At 51.4% G+C, this 23729-nt stretch overlaps 1 protein-coding gene across 1 annotated transcript; it reads right to left on the bottom strand.

Moving 5' to 3' along the window:
• Nucleotides 1-793: 793 nt before the first annotated feature.
• LOC128711141 (unconventional myosin-XV) lies at nucleotides 794-22989 on the bottom strand. Its single transcript, XM_053806004.1, has 10 exons — nucleotides 22864-22989; nucleotides 20560-21653; nucleotides 16138-20455; nucleotides 15815-16061; nucleotides 14619-15724; nucleotides 2687-3273; nucleotides 2317-2539; nucleotides 1914-2230; nucleotides 1027-1846; nucleotides 794-955 (listed from the first exon to the last, which is right to left on the bottom strand). The coding sequence occupies exons 1-10, from the start codon at nucleotides 22987-22989 to the stop codon at nucleotides 794-796; spliced, it is 9000 nt and encodes a 2999-aa protein (XP_053661979.1).
• Nucleotides 22990-23729: the final 740 nt, after the last annotated feature.

Genomic DNA, 23729 nt, shown 5'->3' with positions numbered 1-23729 from the left:
ATTTGTCGTACGATACACGTACGAATTCTGAATGTAACAATAATATGAAGCTTACATTAACACAGCATAAGCGGGCGAATAATTCGATCGATAAGTGTCATCGAGTGTCGTTTGTCGTTGACGATAGACATTTTTGAATCCAAACTTTGATATTGAGCTTTTATAGTTTTGCTGCAGAAGAACTGTTAATTATTCCTTAAGAAAATCTAATTCCAATCATTCTTTGGACCAATCCAGCACAGAAAAGATGTAGCGTGTAATTAAATTAAAGTACATTTTCTAATAAAAAAAAACATGTGCTCGATAGAGCACGTATGAAATACTCTCGATACTTTACGTTTGTAGTTTTTCACTTCCGTGCTTCGGCACACACATTAGATAATTGCGAGAGAAGAGGCGGTCAGTTTATATAAAATGCATATATTTTCAAAATGTAGAAAAATATAATCAATACAGCATGATACGTATTATAGTGTGCATTTGATTCGCATTTGCTCGAAAATGGTACAAACAACGAAACGTTTTCCCTAGCATTGTAATTGAAGTACAGCCGTTCAACATCGGACTGCCATTTCACCCCAAAGTAAGCACACCAATTATAATATAGATTTATGTTCATCGTCTTAACCTCCTTCCGCACTGCGTACGCTGCCTACCTAAAGTATGTAATTTCGTAAACGGTAAAACTAACTATCCTTTTGCACCTAAATCTGGCCCCCTTATTGCTTTCCATTTGCGAAACGTTAGAAAGCGGCCTCACCAGTGAGGGGAAAAAAATCCCCTAGCGGGGGCTCTATTCCCTTCGGTCGCGCTGTTGTGCCTGAGCCATTGTGATGTACTGGCGTACTAGCCGTGAAATTTCGTGCGCTTGCTCGGTTTGCACACGGATGACACGCTGTTGAAGCAGGTTACCCACCTTCATGTCGAGAAACAGTGCACCATCTTCTGAACGTACCTGTGAATAATGTCCCGGTAAGAGGATGCGGTTAGAAATAAGCATGCTTTTGGGCTTATGGCAATAGTTACCTTTCGCGTTGAAATCACTTCATTAAATGGCCAATGTTGCATCGTTTCGTGTGTGTTGGGATCGAGGAACAGCACACCCCGCCGGTTGAGGGCGAGAATGAGCTCGCGCCACATCGGACTCGGCTCTTCCATCGGGTTCTCGTCCGCCCAGACGCGCTTCACCGCGAAGAAACTACTGCCGAACAGTGGCCACGAGGAGAGTACGTTCAGGAATTGGGCCTTCACCTGGATCGGGCTCAGACCGGCGACCGATGGCCAGGCCGATTGGACCAGCGCAACCCACTGGGCCGGGCGCAGTTCGCGCAATGACAAGGCCGGCTTCGGGAGCAAAAATTTGATCTCCTTCATCGCCGGCAGGTGGTTTAGATCGGCCGCACGGTGCAGAATTGCGGCAATGCGTGCCATATCGCGCACATAATCCGGGCTGGGCGCACCACCGTTGGGTAGTTCCAGCAGCAATCCCTCCAAATAGTCCGGTGCGACCTGGTTGAACAATACCTCGATGTACAGTGGCGTTGGTGCTGGATCACGCTTTAGCGCAAAGTGCCACACCGAACGGCAGAAAATTAGGTAGAACGGTTGGCCCGACTTCAGCAGCTCGGTCGTAACGTCCAGGATGTACTCGTCGGCAGCCAGCGGCATGGTAAAGGCATCGCCCTGAACGATACAGTAGAGTGAAAATTCCTGCTGCTCGGCCGGTGATTCAATGCCCAGCAGTGAGCACAACTCCGCAATAACGTCACCGACGACCGTCGAACATCGCGTATTGACGATACGTTCCGCGCCACCAGGCAGACGATAGATTTGTCGACGGGCAGACCTGTAACGGTGTGGGGTTCGTTATGGAACATCCGAACGGTAGGAAAGTTGCGCACTACTACACTCACCTGCCCGCAGACACGGCGGTAACTTCCTCAACGCTCGGTACATTCTTGCGGCCACCGCAGCGTGCCGTTTTGCGAAGATTCGTCAGACAAACGGCGGCAGTGCCGTGACACGGACGACGCCGATCCGATGCAGCTGATGTTAAATGTTCGATCAGATATGGTCGCAATGCGTCCGAACAACCGAAATACGCCGCCAGTATGCTCAACAATCGCCAGGCCCGCTGGGCCGAATCCGGACAGGCCGATCGGTTTGCCGTCGTTTGCTTCATTAGCTGACAGTACACCTCGTCTCGCAGGGCCAGATGCTTGTGACAGTGCTGTGAAACAAAATGGCGTGAGAGAGTTTAGTGATGTGCCGTAGTATAAGTGGATGCGTACAGCACAGAGGTGGGTGATAACATACCATCAAAACCGTGTAAACGCACTTCACTTCTGACAGCTCCGGATCGACGGCAAGATCGCCGCAGTACCGCAGAACACAATCGAAACATTCCAACGCGAGTGGTGTTAAATCGGCCGGAAGCCGCAGCAATGGTGCCCGCAATGGATAGCCCTGCCATTTCACCAGATCTGCATGCTGGTTTCTCATGGCCCGTTTATCCGATCGATTTGATTTAAACTCGTCACTGTAAAAAAAAGGCGAAGAAAACATTCAAAACACTGTTAACGCGTTCGTCCGTCGGCACTGAAATGGCGCGAGTGCTTCGATCACGTACGATCGATCGATCGGGTTTGGGAATATGATCGTACGCGGCACCACTATGTTTACTTACTCGGTACGGAAATGTTGCATCGCAAACTGCAGCAGCGAATGTTTGGTCAGCGACGTTTGCGTCGGGGAGGAATCGTTCTCGTGGTGTCCGACGATGTGCATATCGCTGTAGTTACCATTTCCGTTACCCATGGGTGAGTTTTTGTGGTTAACGATCATGCCACCGCCGCTACCGGCACCGCCACTACCGCCCCGACCCGGACCATCGCCCGGACTGCGCTCGCCGTACGGCGAGTGGTGCTGCTGTTGTTGCTGCTGCTGTTGCTGTCCGTTTACGCCATGCTTGCCCATACCGCTATGTACACGATCGTTTCCGTACCCGCCCATCGGTGGCGGTGACGATTCCGGCATACCATGATCGATATGCATATCCTCGAACTCGTCCATCAGCTGCTGGTGGTGATGGTGCCCATGATGTCCCGGGTGTCCCCCCATGTGATGCAGATGGTGGCCCTTCTCCGTCGGTGAGATTTGGTTCGGTGATCCGGGGCTGTTGACGTTCGACGTTTCCAACCGCTCGAGCGGCACATTAAGCGTGGCTGCGGCCGCCCGCACACCGGACGATATGGTGGAACCTTTCGATTGGGTCTGCAATTATTGGTTGACAAGTGGAAGAAGGAAAGATGAGCAGTGAGTGATGATTCCACACACACACACACACACACACACAAAACCCATAAGCTATTTGTGAATTGAAGTGCAAGGCCTGAATCCGGCCGAGGTTAAAGTATGTAAGCTTCCGTGAACATGTTATTAAATTTAGAAAGCGGTCCCCCGGGCCCTAACATTTAGCGCCGTGTGCGCTGGGGCGGCTTTCTTCATAAAGTTGGCAAATTATGGGGCCAAATGTCAGTAACGTATGGAAAATGCAGGTGTTACACCCAATCTATTCCACTTTCACGACCTTCAAGTACATTCCCAGAAGGGGAGTGAGGGGGGGATAATAGGGGCTAAAATATGCGATGTATAATTGTCTATGAATATAAACTTTCAAACATTTACAAAGCCATGTAGAGCAGTATACGTTATCATCAATCAAAAAGGGGGAAAATGGGTTCCAAAGGGGATATTTAAAATAATGAAAAATACCCAGTAGAAGCGGGGTTGATTTGCATCTCTGAAGCCAGAGTAATGGTAATTTACATAAGTTTTGAAAGAAAACTCCTTGAAAATCCTTCAAAAATAAATATTGCTGGAATCATTATGTACTAAAAGAGTGCCTATAGTGAGATAAAGTTCCAGTGGAAATGCTGGAACCATTTCTTTTTACGATTTCTTCAAGTATTCTCCTCAAGAAAAAGTGGAACATGCCTATTGGAATTATTCTATTTGATCAACCCTACGTAAATTTAAATTCGCTTTGCACCAAATTTTCCCAAATGAAGTTCACGTCATATCACAAAAGCTTTCTGCCTTCAAACGCTCGAGAAATGTGGAAAAATACTATACTTTAGCGCTAAATGTTCCTCTACAACTTGTGAAGAATCGGGAAAAGGTTGAATATATGTCAATCCGTCTTTAAACCCCCTGCATAATACACTCCACTTTTTTCACCGGGTCAACACAAAATGGGTAGGAACCCACTCTAAATTAATACCGAATATATAACTATCCAAACGAACGGTACATCACTGCCGATTATAATGCGTGAAAATATATCTATTTAATTAACGCTTGTCGCATTTTAATGTGTGTCGTCTTCGGCAGACAAGCTGCGGTGTTCCAGTATTAGCTTGGCGGCGACGAACTGAAATTTCCGCTCCATTTGTCACAGACCATTACATCAACCAACCAAAAGTTATGCAAATGTGGTACAGTTAAATGGTGCACATCGTTTCCTCCGATTACGAAAAAGGGAAAAAATAATGAAACTCGGAGAACATTACTCGTGGTGGAAGGAGAATTCCTACGAGCAAACGATGCTGCAAATTGGATTCTGTTTTCACAATTTATTCAAGTGCAAAAAGTGCATCGATTTTTTGGTGGAGTTATTACCGTGCGGTGTGTACCGATCGCAGATCAGATCTCCAATCGCTGGAGAGTGCACACCGCCCGGATTAGGTTTCGTAAGTGGCTCCAATAACAGCAGTTTGGCACAATGCAATATTTGACTTGCCATTAATTTTCACGCGTGTGTCGCATCACGCGGGGAAAGTAAACAATTTGTGAAAAGCACGGAACTTTTCACCGACACCGACCGAAGAAAACTAGCCTGCGGGGCCGGAATCGATGAGAGAGAGAGGGAGAAACCGCGGAGCTGTGAAGAAAAGAAGCAAACAAAAACGCCAAACCCTACGTAGCAATGGAAATGGCTGTCGGTGGAAAGCGTTTTATAACATGCGCGATCATCATCAAACGATTCGGGGATGGCCATTGAGTGCAAAGGCGCAATGCGACATCAGGGAAGACGAATGGATTAAAACTCCTTCATTCGCTGCGCTTGTTTGATGTGTGTGTATGTCCATTTTTTCCACTTCTCTAGTGGTGTGGTGTCCGTTCGGATTTTACAATCGCAGGTTTTGTTTTCTTCACTGCTGATTATCACCGAAACAACAACGAAAAAAAATTCCTCCAAGGAGTGAAACGGTGGAAAATGTGACGGGCATTTTTCTTTTCCTTTTGTTAATTTATGATAGAAAAAGTCATTTTTTGTTTTCGTTAAACCGCAAACGCAGCCAATCGGTCCCGTCGCGCAAACAGAGGGTAAACAGACCATTTCGAATGTGCCATTAGAAAAGGAAGGGAGGGAAGGGGATGAGGACGCATAAGTAAATAATTTTTCCCCATCAAGTGCCAAACTTTCCAAATGCGTGTGGCTGACCAAAGTTGAGACCGATCGCAATGATGCGTTTATATACGGCACTGGGTACACACGTAAGAGCACTTTTAAACGTGCGCATCTTCAAACAAAAAAATAAAGCATCGTACATCGGAACGATGACAGTTTCGGAGCAGGCCATGATTGCATTGCTACGATTTCCAATGTTATGGCACGTTATGTCATTGACGGATTAAGGAAGATGAGGGCTAGAGCTTATTACAAGCGCTTTACTTTATGGTTGTGGTTGTGACTTAGTGACAGGATTAAATCCCACCAGGACCATGATCATACACAGGACACAATTATCCCAGAGTTATGCACAGCTACAGGAAAGGAAAGAGGCTCTACGTTAACAAGCTTTATCTTAGCTTGTACCCAGTGGCGAATCTTACGGTGGGCGGAGTAGGTCCAGTAGGAAAAAAAGGGTATGAATTATGCCAGAAAAGCGACGCTTTAACCGTCTCCGTATGATAGAGGGGCCCCGAAGTGAACATGATGAACTCTTGTTCCTGAAAATTCACCCATACCAGCTCGCTCAGTGTAATGTCGCAAGCGTTCCTCAATGTTACTGGAAGATCACCTCTCTATTTCCGGAAAACCTTCATTTGTAGATAGTTAGTTTTATGGCAAATTCATGCTCAATTTTCTAACATTCTTTTCTGCATCCGTTCAGGATTTCTACATCCTCCCGTTCAATTCTTTCAAACCTGTCTCGGTGTTCTAGTTACCGGTTCCGGTTCATTCTGGCTTTTTCTGGACTTTGTACTTTTTGGTGACTAGAATCTACTCTCTTTATGGCTTCTAGAATTTCTTTTCCTTATTCCTGAACTAGTTATTGTTGGCCATCTTAGGACCCGAAATAATTGTATGCCCGTTCGTCGCTTGCTGCTAGTGCAAGTCTCCGTAATTTTTATTTATTTAATTGCTTATTTATGCAAATCTCCTTATTGGTATTGTCTTCAAATTGAGAATTTAAGCTGCGTTATCGCACAAGTACTCGTTTGGAAAGCAAATTTAAATGTGTATGAACTAAAACAAGTTTCTTTCGGTGTTTTCCAGCATAAGATACGAAGGAAGCGAATACATAATTCCTACTTCCGCTGACTGTTAAAGCCAACCAGATAAAGTTGAATTGATTTTGATTTTTATACTGCCTGTGCGTTAGTTCAACGGTGTTTCTTCCCGGTGCCGGCAGTAATTAGACGGCTGATATCATCTTCCGAAAACGGCACAAACACACACTGAACTGAAGAGCATGGGCAGGGCAGCAAACAAACGCAAGTTACACGGGCCAACTTGAACCCGTTGCATGTGGGTCGGAGGGAAAGGCGTACTAGGATTTTAAAAGCAAACTAATCCATGGCACACACAAAACCTCCCGATTGAACCGATGGTTTCCCATCCCGCATTGATTACGGTTCTGTTCCCGTCCGCAAGCACACAATAGCCGAGCGGAATGATAAGGTAATGTGGTGCGCAATGGGGTCGATTGAGTTATTTCCCTCTTCTCCCTCTTCTCCCTCCTCCCTCATCTTTCTGTTATGCTACTGTTTTGCTTCGGAACGGGCCGGGAATTCAATTGAGTTTCCAGTGCCGAGCTTAACGGAAAACAGCGATGATTTGGATGAAATTTACATCGGCAGTCGCTTCTTTTGGTCGGGTCAAAACGGTACCCTATAGGGAATTTGGCCGGTCTGCCGATAAAACCACACGAACCAATCACACCCGATGATGGTTTGTGTGTTTTTTTTGTTCTTCTTTGCTATTTGCCCAAGCGTTCCGATGGTATTGGCCGAAACCAATCGGAACGTCTGCCCAACAAAAGAATTTCCCAAAATAAATAGCAAAACAAAAGCCGAGCGAGGGGGGCGGGAGGGGCTCGGAAGGGGCATTAAGATACAAACATAAGTATGCGGACAAGGTGCATTAACCGCAGAATCGATTACGCATTTTTCTTTTCTGCATGTTTGAGCTTCACTGTAAAGCTCTTTATTTGTTGTTGCTGCGATCGTATTGGCAATCGATCGCGCAAACCGATCGGGCACCGTTCAATTCCACCGCCACCGCATCCAATTTTCCACTGGGAAGAGGAAATTGCACGCACAAAAAAACCACCATTAGCATAAGGTTGGCTGGGAAATTCGGTTGTATAACGAAGCCGTAGGGCTGAAACGGAAGGCTGGCCTGACTGCATCAGCACCACTTTGCGCACATTGGATGCCTCAGTTTGCGCACCGTATCGTGGACATCTCCGCCGCTCGGCTGGAGGAGAAATCTTTGCTCGCATTTATTGGAAATGTGTGTGATGGCTGACTGTGAAAGCGACTTCCAATGCGAACGCGTTACCACCATTGCGACCACCGGTCGTGTGTGCCATCTGGTGCGGGCTGCTTGGGGGTTTTTTTATTTTCGTTCGTTCGTTTCGTCGATGCCCCGTAGCCCTCCCAAGCCCACGGCGACTGGAAATGGAACATTAGTGTTCGATTCGCCTGCAATTCCAATACGCAACCTTGCGCGTGTACTGTACCGGGAAGTCAAGGGGGGAAACCCGATGGGGAAGGAAAACCACTCGGCAAAGGGGAGATGAATCGAGAAAAGAAATCAAACAGATTTATGATCTGCTTGTGCTTTGTGGGCGAGGGAAGGGCGTTTGGGAAAACTGGGAGTACCCACAACAAGCTTCGCACACACGCAACGGTCGGGTCTGGTTCCCATGTGTCACGTCACGTGCCCACCACCCGCCCCCGGTAGCTAGCAAACCAGTTTGCATTCCACGGTTACCTCCGCTGCTTCGCGCAATGTTTCGAACCGTGCCAGAATCTCCTTCACCGACACCTTCGGCTCGATCGGTTCCTCGATGATCGTCTCCATGCGCCCCACCGACCCGGAACTAGCGATGCTGTTCCGGCGGTTTTTTAGCGAACCGGAAATGGAACCCGTGCTCGTAAGGGTGCCACCGTTGCCGTTGCTACTGCTGCTGCTACTGCCAGAGCTGCTGGTGCTGTTGACATTGTTGGCACTGTTGGAAATCGTGTCCTGCATCGTGGACGTGCTGGTGGTTGGGTTGGCGTTCGGGGACGACGGGCAGGAGGAGAGCGGCGAGGTAGCGCTGTAATGGTGACCCATCATGGCGGACGGCGGCGTGGTGGGTGACGTCTTGCGGCCACCGTGCCCGATCACCTCGTCCGCCACCATGATGTCGGGTTCTGGGTCCATCTCCTGGCCACCGTCGTGCCGCCTCCGGTAGCCACAGTTGGTGTATTCGCACTTTTCGTGCGATTTTTCCAGGAACGCTTTGATCACTGGACCGTCCAGCGGTTGTACGTTTTTCACATCGTCGAGATCACTGCGCCGGTGCACGTCCACCCGTATCTGGCCCGTGATCCGACCGATTTCCGCAATCGAGTCCGAATCGGACAACCGCTCCATATCCTCATCCTCCTCGGCCGGATCTTCCCCATCGGATGCGGCCGGATCGGACGACTCTACCAAACTGTCGATGGAGGGTGACCGGTTGAGGTTATTGGATGGCTGCCGCATTCCGGCCGGGCGCCCCAGGTGTCGTTTATCGCCCGATCCAGCACCGGCCCCGGCAACCGATCCAGCATCATGGACGGGTTGACCGCCGATGGGGCTGGGAGTTGGAATGCCGTCGTAGCATTTGTACGAGCTTTGCAGCGACTCCAAACCGCGGCGCTCGTCCAGAAGGCTCATGGTGGCTCAGTGTTTCCAAACACCACGCGAAGGCTAGGACGCTCCGTGTCGTCTGCTACCGTTAATCACTTGCAATCCACACACTCGAGACGGGCAAAGCACTTTCACATACCGAGCCGCAGATGGGGAATGAGAAGACAAAAAAAAAACATCCACCATTACATCCCATCAGCAACCACAAACTCCAGGTGCTTTCTTCCAATCGATCTTTCGGACGGAACGGAACGTGTTTTCGAATCCTTCACTTCCCGGCCAACGCTTGCCTATAATGTGCTACACACACACACACACACTCATAAGGTGGGCCAGCGGGCCAATTTGCGGCAATTCAAAACCTAACTGTTAATCCCTCTTCTTACGCTAGCAATGTGTTGCCATGCTGCAAAGAAGGAACAGAGGGAATACTGAGACGGTGCACTTCACACTTTGCAAAAGCTCTGGTTTTTTTTGTTGTTGTTTGCTTCTTCTCAGCTAACGATCTGTTGCCGCGGCTGCCTTATAGCAGCACACACACACACATACACATATATCAAAAACAATTCCTCACTTCAGTTTGCCAATTCCGTTAGGAAAATGTAACCACCATCGGGAACCATCGGGCACGGTCGTGTTGCAGACTTGCTTATGAAAATAAACCCCGTAAACGGCTACGTCGTCCCGGTTACAGCTTAAAACAGCTCGAGAACAAGCTTAAAGTGGACAACCATACATTCGCTCCACACGCGTGACACTGTGGGGGTATTTTTGGGGCTTAATTATCTCAACACCAGCACTGGTTTTGACTTCAAAAACAATCTTCTAACCCAAAACGCGGCTCTTCGTACGTTACAGCTTAAAGCAGCTCGAGATCAAGCCGAAACTGAACAAATATCCGTTTGCTCCACACACGTGACACTTTGAGGGGGTGATTTTTTTTTTGCTGCTGGGGCTAAATATAATTCACGCCAGCTCTGTGCGGGTCTTTTTTTTTGCTAAACACTCCAGCTTTTACTACGGGTTTCCGGGTTGCAAACACGAATCCGTGCGTATCACAGACACATTTGACCCAAATAGGTACATCTTTCCTGTGCGTACAACAGCTGCCCTCCCCCCAAACACGGCTATCATCGGCTCGTCGCGGACGGATCGTTGCGATCGCTGCGTCCCACCGCTGCCGGACGCATCGTGTTTTCGGTTTCCAGTTCCAGCTATCGTTTCGCGTGCACGTCAACCTAATCCGTGTGGAATGTGAAGCGATCGCGGTCCGAATGTGAACTAACTGGTCGCACCGAACGCCACCACTGACGGACCCCGATCGTGTGCCGGCCACCGTAAAATCAAGATCATTACACAGAAAAAAAACACACATCAACATCCATTCGCCGAGAAAACCCAGAAAGGAAAAAGGTGCCCCGAAGACGGAGAGAATGAGAGAGAGAGATAGAGAGAGAGAGAGAGAGAGAGAGAGAGAGAGAGAGAGAGTGAGAGCGACAGGTGAGTCAAACGTAAACGATCTCTCTCTCTCTCTCTTTTTGCTGCTGCTGCAGCGCGCGCGTTATGCTTTCGAAGCCTGTTTTAGCCTTCGCAAACCTTTTCCACCGCTCCCCCACAAGTCTGGCCAAAGGAAATTTTTCACGTATCGGCGAGACGAGCACGCCCCACACCTAACCCCCATCGCATGGGGGGAATGGAAAGTTATGCGGAGAGGAGCCACCACAGACAAATAAAACGCACCTCATCAGCGTCGGTAAATGTTGCAAAATAAGTAAGTCGTATGATTGTCGAAAATAAGGGGGGGTTTTTTAAACAAACGGCCCCGGGGGGGAGGGCAGCTGAAACAATTCATCCAAATTCATCCGCACGCACACCATGAACGGAAGGGGGGAACCGCTGGTGCCTTATCTTGGTCGCGCTATCCGTCACGGAGCGGGAGCACTGGTGCGCCGTTGGCCGTTATCCGATCGGTGCGCTTCGTGTGCTGACCATCGCTTGATCTACTGAGGTTGAATGGGCGGTCGTACAGGTGGCAGCTTGCGGGGCAATTTCTTCTGGAGTTTTGAGAAAGTATGGGCACACACCGTACGTCCTTCTGTTGGCTGCTGCGTTGTATCTCTTTTGGGTCCGATTGGGTTTTCGGTGGAACTGTTGTGGCGTTACTTTTCACCCTCCCCACCCCCCATTTCATTTTTCCTCTCTTGTTTATTATCTTCCTTTTTCTCCTGTATGGGGCTTTTTTTTCCTTCTGTTTTGCTCTTTTGTTGAGTTTTCCCGACTGTTCGTGATGGGTGCTGTTTATTCATTTTCACCTCTTCGCTCGCGCCCTTTCGCCCACCGACAATCAATCCTTCGGTCCGTCCCCGGGATCGAGATGATTGGAAGCTGTTTTTTTTGTGCGACCGTTCTGTTTTCGTTCCACCTGTTTCGTGTGCGTGTGTGTGTGCTTTGTCTTCCTTTTGTGCGATGGCGCCTAGATCTTTCGATGCACATCGCGCCGCTGTAAAATTGGCTGCAACAAATAGGTGGCGATCGATCATTTCCCACTGCTCCCCGTGTCGTGTGTTGCGTGAGACGTGGAAAAGTTCGCATTGGCGTTGGTTTGTGGGGGGGAGGCCGCGCCTCTAACAACATAAAACGAGCGTCAAAAATGAGGAAAACGAAGTGAGCAACCTCGATTTTTCCTCTTTTGGCCAGTGCATTTGTTTTTTTTGGCCTGTGGAATATGTTAAATGGAGTCGAGGTTGATGGTTTGTTATTTAAATATTGCGTTTTGTTCACGCGTCATTATGTTGGCACAATTGATTCGCAAACATAAATGCAAATAAAATGAAAGCTTGCCAGCGCTACCAACGAAAGCAAATAGCGTTATCAATAGATAGGATTACATTGCTTCGGGAGAGGCTTTCCATAACGTGCTTTATTACAGCACGAAGGGTTGCGTAGGAATAAAAGGGCCCATCCCTTCGCTTTACCGACCGGTTACGCATGTTTCTATGCACTTTAGCTGGTGTCGAACCGGTGACAACACACATCCGGATGCAGATAATTACCAACTTTCTCACTTTTACTGCCTTTAGTGCATGCAGCAGGAGCAATATCATCGATCGTTTTCTCGCTCCGCTTCTTACCACGGACGACTCACGCAGCTGGCGAGGTTTAAAGTCCCCCCTTTCCCCACTACTTAACCATTTTTACCGTTCCCTGTCTTCATTTTCCATGCATCCGTGCATTGGATTCAATTTAAATGCGTTCGTTAATGAACTTGGCCACGGCGAAGGCGATCACCATTTGCATGCAGATGTTTGGATATTAATCGTCCCATGCAATGAGCGAACGTCACGGCTAGTGTAGAGTAGCGTCGGCACCCGCCCCTAATGATTCCCTGCACGGTGATATAATCCAGCAAAACACACGTGCAAGGGATCCGAGTGGCATTAAAGCGCCTTTTAGTGTGTCCGCGGTGCACGGCCGCGTGTTGTTCAATAATTATTTGGTTTGACTGCATTTCACACGCGGCTGCACTTCGAAAGCAGTATCGAAATGGGAGGGGGGGGGGGGTGAAAATGTGGCAAAATGTGAATACTAATGTGCGCTAATTATTTTGCTTTTTTCGCGATCTTGAGACGATAAGATTTGTGTGAGCGGAGTTTTTTTTTAGGGGAGGAAGATGCATTATTAGAAACTGCTGGCCGGGTTTTACTTTCGTTTGGAGAAATTGTTCACGATTAATAAACCACATGCGGGTGCCATCGGCTAAAAAAAGTGCTTATTGAGCTGATCTTCATGTAGCTGACATCCGATAGCAATTTGTTTTTGGGAGACTAAGAAGTGTATATACTATAATTTATTTTTCCTGGACACTCTAAACCAATCAGAGGATCTCTAGTTGTCTCAAAATGATTTTTATGTTGAACTGACTTTATTTATTATCCGCCTTTCTTTGGACCCGTTGGTTTATTTGGTAGTGGTGCCGATCCTCACTCGACAGGACCGATCCAAAATCCCACCTGGAACGATCCTTCGTACGCTGGAATTACTATTCAGCTTACCTACTTACTTATAAGACGTTACAACCGCTTCATGGTCTTACTCTCCTGCAGGAGGCCTCTAAACTGGTCACGGTTGACCGTCTGCCATATTTCATTTCCTTTCTGGCGAACGCATCAACGCTTTCACTACATCTCAATTTTGACAATTCTTCTGTCCAAACCTAAACGGAGACTTTACGGGCTGGGTCGTCCAGTGTTAGTTTCATGACGTGATCAGCCCAACGGAACCTTGCGAGTCTAATAGCGCTGGCGTGCCGAGACACTATCCAGCCACGGGTTAATATAAAGTCAAGAAAAGTCAGAAATGCCCAGGGCCTACACTCTCTCGAGGTTGTTGTGCCGGCAAAAGATGAAAAGACTGTGGTCACTCGCATCCAGATGAGAATTTGTACCGGGCCTGTCGTGTAAAAACAGACGCCACTACCAATTTGCTATTAGGGTAACGACATTTTCTTGATGTTAAACTACACCTAGTGCAACAGATAGTTTAAAGGGGATTAACGACAATAACAAACTAATATAAAAAAAAATTAATATTCCAATTAATTGCTTTAAAATGTAAACAACCGTTGTTTACCCTGTGCGTTGCCGATTTGCATTAAATATATGGTCAATTTCGAATTTTATTTTATATTACGCAATGCATTAGCATAAAGGGTAGTAACATTTTGGACCATCATGAGCGGAAGAGTTCAACAACCGTAAAAAAAATATGCAAAATAAGCAGTAAACATTATGGCTGAGCATCTCATTAAGCGGAGTAAGTTTTAGGAAGCGAAAATAGATGAAATCCCGGCCAATTTGCCACGTTTTGTTGGTATACTTATAATCAAATGTCCAAAAATTTTAATTAGATAAATATAACAATTTTTCCACATGTAAAGGCATGCATGTTTCACTCCAAATTTGCATGACAACTCATCCTGTTTTTTATGTGAATAGTTTTGTTAAAATTTGTTCGTTCGCAACAACATCTGAGGATGAACTTACACAATTCAATTACAACACAACACAGATAGACTTTTCATATCTCACATGGTGATGCAACATCTTGACACAGCTTGACCGGTCACGGTTGTCTCTTTACAGTAAAATACATAAAAACGTCCACTGCACGAGTAACATAATGCAAGCGCGGCAAACCGTTGAATTGTTTAATAATTTAACAGAGTCTAAAAAATGGCCACCGACTTGTGCAGAGAGAGATAAAAAAAAACAATCCTTGCACAACAACCGTGTCTTGCACGTAAACAACAACAAAAAAGGTGCTCATAAACAAAACTTCTTGCTAGCCAATGCACCGCTGTTGTGCCCACTGAGTTGAAAGGGAAACAAAATGGCTGGAAAAACACATAACAAACTAGCACACCTACCTGTCGGTACTCGGCGAGGTACGATTGTACCATCATCTGGATAGAATTCGCCTTCGACGCGTGCAGTACGATGCGAGCGCCAGTCTTCAGCGTTAGCTGCAGCGTGAGCGGTCTCGGCAGCGTGGTAACACTTTGTACATCATCGTACGGGATGGCGCGCTGGATGGCCAGGAATTCGGGCTCCTTGCTCGCGAGATACACGCCCATATGCGACACGGCCAGCAGTGTGCCCTCCTGTATCGACGGTGACCCATTCATGGCGAACAGCCGGGCGAAGTAGAGCGGCCAACCGCGGGCCATATCGAGCACGTGGCGCTTTACGATCGCCCGCACGTGTTGCTTCGCCGCCGCATGCCCGTTCGCGGTGATCCCGTGGCTGCTGAGGAGATTCACCGCGAGCCGCTTCTCCTGTGGCGATATTCGCATGCAGGGCGTCACACCGAACACGTCGGCCGTGATCTGGTTGAAGAGCAGATCGAGCGCGGCCGGTGCGGTGACGGTTTCGCTCGGCCGGAACACTTCCTTGCGGACGCGCAACGTCCAGGTGACGCGGTTGTACGTCAGACAGGCGGCGGCCGGCGCCTTGAGCGATGGGTTCATCTGCACCGGCATCACCGGTGCGGGCGGATCGGCCATCGCACCATCGTCGAGCTTTTCGCTGTACACCGAACCGTTGGTGGTGGCGGCGGACGATTTTCTTTCCCGCTCCTGTACGCTCTTCTGCACCATGTGCGTCTTGAAGGTGGCGATGCCCGAGTTGGGCGAGCTGGCGGAGTATTGCTTTTGCTGCTGCTGGTACTGCTGTTGGTACTGTGACTGCTGCTGCTGCTGGATCTGATGTTGCTGGTGCTGCTTGTCCTTCGCGTACGAGGACGGATGGAACACTTTGTTGCTTTCCTTCTCGCGCTGGAGCTGCGTCAGCTCGTAGTTGCGCTCACGCGCCTCGCGCTCCTTGTCCCGATCGCGATCGCGCGGATCGCTGGAGGTGGACGACGGACCTTCCACTTCGGACCGGTCCCAGACCGATTCGGAGAAGTTCTCCCGATCGCGCGAACGTGATCGCGAACGGGAACGCTCTCGCTCGATGATCATCTCTTTCTTGAAGCCTGTAGACGAGAAATGGCAAGGGGTTTGATCACCTTTGTGCAATTGAGGTATCTGGCGCCCTTTAAGCAAAGGGGAAGGTGAACACTTACTAGTTTCATAGACCAAATCTAGCTTGGCTGCTTCGGCGCGACCCCAGGAATCCATGAAGCTATCCTTGGCACCGAACGTATCGCGCTCTTGGCGCTGGACGAATGACGGGATTTCCGACTGGTTCTGATGGTTGTTCGGCGCGGTCATCATGCTGCCATGTATTGGCGGTGGTGGCGCTGGTGGCGTCGAGGTCGGTGGCCTTATTGGTGGTGGTGGTGCTGGCCCCGGCGGAGCTGGTGGAAGAACCTGTGGAGGTGGATGGTAAAACAACATCAGTTGGACAACATTCTACGAACTGAAAAATCGACAAAAATCGGCTTACCGTTGGCCATGCTGTAGCCGGTGCACCCTTCTTGCCCGCCTCCATGCGTTGGACCTGCGTCTTGACGGAGGGCGAATCTGGGCCCATCGCGCTGGGCGACTTCGTACCGCCGGGTGGATTCATGCCACCGAGCTGTTGCTCCAGCATCATGCGGCGTGTGTCCTCCAGCTTGGCTGGCGTACGCTCCGGCCGATCGGATTTGGCACTGGACGAACGCACCGAATGGCCCGCCGTAACTTGCTCCAGACGCTGGCGCATTTCGTTGCTCAGCTTCAGCTTGCCGACGCTGTTCGGAGCCGGCCGATCCGCACCGATGTCGAAGCTTCGCTTCGCAACTCGGGCACCCTGCTGTCCGCCGGATCCGGACCCCTTTGCACCGTCGCCACCATCACGGTTCGCGTGCTCCTGCAGCTTTTGGTCGATCTCGAACTCCTCCCATTCGACACCGTTCGGTGACCCGATCGGCGAGTCCATGTTGCTGCTGTGCTGCGACTGTGGTGTCGTTTTGCGATTGCTCTGGCGCGTCATCTTGAATTGGATGAAGTTTTCCTCGGTTTCGCTGCTGGCCGGCACACCCTGCGGCGGAGGCCAGCGCCATTTGCCGATGCGCACCGTCTTCGCACGCCCGTACGGGTCCAGGAAGGGACGCACCTCGAACGGATCTTTCAGCTCCAGCGGTGGTGGGAGCGGTGGAGGCGGCGGCGGTGGGATCAAGTTGGATGAGGAAGAATCCTTGCGGTTGCGCAGCATGTCCGAGAACGAGGACGACCCGGACGGGCCCGGTCGATCGGCCGAATCCATACGGGACGCCGCTTTGGCACTCATCTTCCGAATAGGCGAGTGTTGCACAGTGGTCGGTGAACCGGTGGCGCCCCCATGCTTCGGTGAGATAGCGCCCGGTATTGCGGGTGGCGACGAGGACGATGGTCCGGCCCCATCCTGCTGGGTGAGCAGCGTCTGCAGCGCCTGGTTCTGTGCCATCAGCTGCTGCTGGATCTGAATGTTCTGTGCCATGGCGGACTGGAGAAAGGCGCGCTGCATCTGCTGCTGGTAGGCGGTACTATCGACGCCCGGTGGGATGGTAAACACCGGCATTACCACGTCCGGACTGACGGAACCCATCATCAGCAGCGAGCCGGTGTTGGGTGGCGTTAGCGGTGTGATCGGATTCGGTGCGCTTGGTGTGAACCCGTTCGATGTGGCGTTCTTCGCCTGGTGCGTAGTACCCCCTTTGGTGGACCGGGCGAGCACTCGGCACTGTTCGAGATCGGTCAGCCGGCTGTCGGTACGTACCGAGGCGAGTAGCTCGGTGACGAACTGAGCGCCACCGCCCCGAATGCTGGCCGCCAGCGAGCGGGCATCGGAGAGCTCATCCAAGGAACCGTCCAGCACGGGACTGAACAGATCGTCCAGGAATTGGTCGACATCGGAGGCCTGCGAGGGCACCCGCACCCGCCGCACGTGACTGGCCAGCGAGGGCGCTTCGCTCGTATCCGACATGGCCGACGAACGCACGCTAAACTCCGACTTTTCCGCGTACTTCAACGAGTGCGAACCGGCGGTACGCTTGCCCGCGTACTGTGACTTCACGAACCGTGGATGTTGCTCCTTCAGCGGTGCGATCGTGTCGACCGACCGATATTTGTTGCCAATTCGGTTTTCCGCCAACGTGAGCGTCAACGAGCTTTCCGGCTCGTCGGCATCGGGCGAGATCATTGCGTCGTCCGGTTCGCCGGCGAGCAGATCGTCTAACGAGCGGGACCGACTCTTGTCCTCGTAGAACGCGCGCTCCTCGCGCAACTTATGCCGCGACAGGGACACATCGTGCGACGTCTTCCGACCGGCCCCGGACGGTTCCATGTGCCGTGAGCTACCGTACTCGACCGGTTCGCGCTTCGGGCCGCTTCCGATGGCCACCGGGACCAGCTGTATCTCGTGCGAGTTCCGCTTCATCGAGGGTGGTTCCGGTGGTGGAACCTGCGGACGCTTGGGACTGCTCGGCTCGATGGACGGATCGTTCGTGCCAGCGATCGGCGCCGCATTCGGAGGCAGCTTTCGGCCACAGCGCAGAATGTCACTGCGTACCGCTGGGAAGGCGGGCGGGAGTTCCTTCTCCGCAACCAGATCGAGCACAAAGTCAAGCCCGCACGAATCGGTCATTTGATCCGATTCGTCGATCACCACCGTCCAGCCGAGGTTTGGTATGCCGAACGAGGAGATTGCCAATGCGGCCGCCTCCTCGCATGTGGTCCAGGAATCGACCGCCACCGTCTGGACGCTGCTGTCCGGCAAATTAAGCCCGAGCGCCGTATCCGCCAGCCGGGATGATGCGCGCCACTCGAGCCACGAGGGCGGGAATAGCCGGCACGGGTTGGTTTGGCCAGCGTTGGCATTACGCAGCAGCTTCTTCAGGATCTGTTCCTTCGTGTTGGGCGGCGCGTTATCGACGATGAACTTGATCAAATACTTGCTGAATGCCGAACCGGGCTGGAATGCGGACAGGCAGTGCGACATCAGCGTCCACAGCTTCTCCGCTGTGGCCTCGTCTGCGCGGTACACTTGGTTGCATATTTGCACCAATATCTCGTCCCGCAGGCCACGCGACGACAAACCCTTGTGCACGATGTAATCGGCCAAGATTTTCTCCCGATTCGCGTCCATGGTGGCATCGGTTGTCCAGCGGATGATGAGCTTAAAAATGGCGATCGCATCCTTGAAGTCCTGATCGCGTGCGGCAGCGCGCGAAAGGAACGGTGCCGTGATGATGTCGCGACGCGGTGCCAACTTCACCCCGTTGCAGTACACCGAGCTGAACTTGCCGAAGGCGAACTGATCCAGATCGGGTGGCAGGTCAGCAGCGGACGGCGGCCCGGGAACAGTGCCGACCACCTTCACCAGATTGCGGTCACTTTGCTGGCCGGTCCAGTTCTCCGACTTGGAAAAGATGAACGCCAACTCGGCCGGGATGTCTAGCGGGACGGCGGAACCACGCTCCACCTGCTCCTTGGCCAGCCGCTGTGCCGTGCGTTCCTTCTTGAGCCGCTCCGCTTCACGACGCCGTTTCAGCTCGTTCTTCAACTTAGCGTACCGCTTGCGCTGCATATGTCCCTTGAACAGTGCCTGATACTTCGTCACACCGTTCTTGATGGTGAGGTACCGGTTGCGGTCACGATATCCTCGCCAGTAGCGCTGTATGGTGACGGCACCACGAACCTCACGCTGCACCTTCTTGCGCGCGAGCATGCCGCGCACGTTCCGCTGTATCGTTACCGCGGCCAGCCTCAACCGATCGGCCCTGCTCGCCTCCAGGGTCCGGTGCAGTGCCTCGCGCAAGAACACGCGTGTGGCTCCGAGCTGGAAGTCGGGACCTTCCGTGTTTGTGCCGGGGAGTTCGTCTAGCACGAAGCGGCACAGTTCTCGGTACGGCGTACCTTTCGGTAGAGGCGTCTTCATCAGATGCCGATAGCGCTCGACGAAATGTTGGAAGCGAAGGCGCACCGGATACCCGGACTGGCGTATTTTGATCGTGTCCAGCATGCCAAGGTAACGCAGCTGCTGCAGCACACACGGCATGTCCATGCGCAGTGCCTGCTTGTCATTATTCGGTTTAACGCACCGCACGAACCAAGGGTTACATTTGGCCATCGACTGCAGCAGCTGCTGCAGGGAGTCGGAAAATCGAGCCGCCACCGTTGGCGTGCGGGGCTTCATGGTGACAAACCGGCCGTTCGAACCTTTGGGCAGCGTTTTGCCGACATCGCGCTGTGCGCGCAGCTGTTTCGTCATCTCCCCGACCAGCGGTTCCGTGCTGGAGCTCAGCAGCTCTATCACGTCCATGCGCAACGCGTCGCGGTTCTTCTCCAGGAACCCATCGACGCAGTACCACACCTGCCCGGCGTAGTGGGTGATGCCGAACTCCTGTGCGCCCACCCTGGGGCGCGAGTACAGTTCGTTCAGCGCATGGTTGTAGTGGCACTTCTCGAGAAAGCTGGAATCATTCGCCCGCGGAAAGTTCGACTCGTCGTCCAACAGGTGGAAGATGCCGACCGGCTTCTTCGCGAGCAGATGGATCACCGGCAGGTTGTCTTCCCACTCCAGGTTGGTCCACTCGAGACGCTCGCGGGCGTACTCGGCCTGCTCGAGCTTGAATACGTGTTTGTTGAAGTACAGCTGGAGGCTTTCGTTGGCGTAGTTGATACACAGCTGCTCGAACGAATTCTCGGCCAAATCTTCGAACCCGAAGATGTCCAGAATGGATAGACGTTGCGCATCGTGTGTACCGCCACGATGTACGATGGAGTTGATTCGCAGCACAAGCCTGGGGAACGGGGAGTTCGAGAGAGTTCATAGTGAGAAAATGTAATGCCAAAACAAACAGCATCCTGAGGAGGACACTATCCAAGGCTTCGAATATCTACGTACCAGTTAAAAAGTCCCGAGTAGAGCGCCTTTGCCAGCGCGTCTCGTGCATCCAGCGCTTGGTCGATGCCGAGCGGTGTGTACAGACGCTCCGACCGCGTCTCCGTAATGCGTGAGGTCAGCGACTTCAGGATGCCCTCCGATGGCAACTGTAGCAAGTGGGCGGCCCACTTAATTTCCGCATCCGAACCAATCTCAACACCTTCCTGTCCGTGGCGCAACTGGCGCCGGTGGAAGTACACATTGCCGAGATGGAGCACGGAGGCCAACACCTTCACGATACCCTCCCGCTCGTTCTCCGTCACACCGAGCACCTGCATCGCACTCTGCAGCGAGGCCCAATCCATGCGCCCCGGCGCACAGTCCGAACCACCCTGGTTGAGGTAGAAGTACTTGTCCGCCTCCAGCAGACCGTACTTCATGCGCTCGGGCTCCGACAAACCACCGAGCAGCTCGTAGAACACGTGATAGTTCCGTTCCCCGGCGGCCTGCGTCACTATGCGCGACTTCTCGAGCAGATACTGCGTAATCTTGGCACCGATGATGGCCCCCGACTTGAAGTACACCTCCAGGTACTTGCCGAACCGGGAGCTGTTGTCGTTCCGCACGGTACGCGCATTGCCGAACGCTTCCAGCAGCGGGGCCGCCTCGAGTATCTGCTCGGTGATGACGGTGGAGGCGGAACCACCGCCCGGTACGACCGCGGCGAGATACTGCATGACCAGCTTGGTCGATTCCGTCTTGCCCGAGCCGGACTCGCCGGATATGACGACGACCTGGGGCGACGGAAGGGCGGCGTGTGCCGCCGAACCGATCGCAAACAGATGGGGCGCGAGTGTGCCGAGGGGCCGTCCCGCGTACAGCTTCGCCATCTCGATACCGTACGATTCGGGAAACATTTTGTACGGATTGATCGCGATCAGTATGCTGCCCGCGTTCGTGTAGATCAAACCGTTGTCATAGCGCAGCTTCAGATTCCACAGCAATGACGCCTCGTGCAGGTCCTCCAGCTGGGTCATGTCCTCTACACCGGTCTTGCCCAAATCCTGCCGGGCACGTATGTTTCCCTCATTCGGCCCGAGGGTGAACGTTTGCGGCTGGAAGTAGATGGAGAAGGAATACCAATCTGAGTCACAGTGTCATAAGCGCACCTTCTCTCTAACGCTGTTTAAAATTCAAGAAACTCCTCCCCGCGGTTTAGGTCACACACGCTCCGTACATTGGGTGGTACGTCGTCCGGCTGCAGCTTGTTGCGCGGCGGCCTCCTGGTTCTGGCCGGTTGCTTGACGATACTTTCTATTCCCTCATCGGGAGAAAGTTCACTGACCGTTTCCATGCGCCGCTGGCGGCGCTTGATGCGCTGCGGCAGCAGTGACAGCGACTGACTCGGCGAGGGTGTACCGCCTTTTTGCCATGGTTCCAGATGGAAGCTAACCGTCCGCATTCAGAACCGGAACGGTACCGAAGCGGAACGGAATCTTCTTCCGATTCCGGTGCTGTCGGTAAGGGTGTGCTGCCAAATCGGAACGGGTAGGCAGCAGTAGCACTAACGCAAGCCAACTGCAGGCAACTCCCGAAAGGTCAACTACACGATGCACAACGCGCGCAACCACACTTTTGCTTTCGTTCGTGATAATGCTTCCAGTGCAACTGCATCTCGAGTGCGCAACGCCAGCCTGCCGATAGGCAGTTGGCCAACCGGGCAACACTTTTCCCTCCCCGGTGGGTTCCCCAAGTGCGCACAGAGAGTGCACCAATGCTCTTTTTCGTAGCATCAAAGGAAAGGAAAAAAAACCCGAACACACGCGCCGATTGATCGGGTGGAAAAGTTGCTCACGCGTTAGAAACTAGTTTGACCAGCCGCCCTGATCGGTGTGCATGCACCTTGGCAACTTTGCAACCGCCGCGCGCGTTGGTGCAGTTGCAATTTTTTCCATTTCCACCATCCAAGCAACAAACCGAAAGGGGAAGGAATAAAACGAATCTCCACCGTCGTGGCCATTAACAACCGGGGGGTTTTTTTTTTGTGCCTAATGTGCAGTTCCAGGGAAAGAAAAAAAAGTGCAGCATTTCGTGGTGGGTGCGTGCGTATGAACGCCACCTACCGCCCAATTGGTCCCAAATCTGCATTTTCGCGAAGGTGCACATTCAGTTTTTTTTAACCATGAGGAGCACTGCCGAAGACCCAACACATAGATCCCGTTGCGATGCGTGTGAGCGGTGGTTTTTTTTTGTGTTGCTGTGTTCACCGCTTCCCCCAGCAAAATTGCATGGTTAATGGCGCGCGCTGGAAAAAAAACAACCTACCTTGCCGTTGATAAGTGCCTGCACGATGATCATCTGAGCGGCACGATGAACTTCTTGGATCTCGCCCGGCAGCGGATGTCCGAGGCCTGGATCGAACCACACCAGATCGCCCGTAGACCAATCCATGGTGACGGGGTGTTGCGTTGCTGGTAGTTGCCTTTGCTGCCTGGTGTTGCGTATTTCGATGTCACTAGGTTAAGCGAACCCTGGAATTGGGGAAGAGCGACGCGTTGTCGTATTAGTCGCTTCGTAGCGTTTGGAACCCCAGTCTGCGTTTCATCGCATTACAATAGTGTGGGATTTTCGAAAAGAATTCTCAAATACTTCTTCCGAGGAATTCTGTCCCCTATTTCTTCGGTGTATAATTTGAATAAATTTGAATATTCCCATACTATGAATGGGACCAAACCAAACACAACTAAAACCTGTTCCGATGCCATTGCTGCAGTGAGAAGAAGAATGCTATGGTGGGAGTGTTCTAGCGATATGAAATGTTCCGAAATTGCCAACCGGGCGGAGATATGTTCTTCACAACCTTAGGATGTTGTAGTGGCCAGGTTCTGCATCTCAGTAATCAGATTCCTTCCTTACCGGTACAACAACCTCAAGAGGTCTAGGCCTGTCATTTCTGGCTTTTTTGACTTAATCTACCGGCGGCTAAATAGTCAGTCTTGCGTACGGAGTATCACTAATGATAGGTGTTGGGTAAATCTGATTCAGATTCATGAATCGAAATGAATCTTTGAACTGAATGAATGAATCTATATGTCTATTCTAAAGATTCATGCCTCAAAGAACCGTCATCCCCCACTGCTCTAAGGATTCTTGAATGTTTTGAGAGCCGATTCCTGATTTGAATCTCTTCT

Source organism: Anopheles marshallii, chromosome 3 (genome assembly GCF_943734725.1).
Source record: "Anopheles marshallii chromosome 3, idAnoMarsDA_429_01, whole genome shotgun sequence".
Taxonomy (NCBI): Eukaryota; Metazoa; Arthropoda; class Insecta; order Diptera; family Culicidae; genus Anopheles; species Anopheles marshallii.
This window is presented reverse-complemented; position numbering and strand designations above follow the sequence as displayed.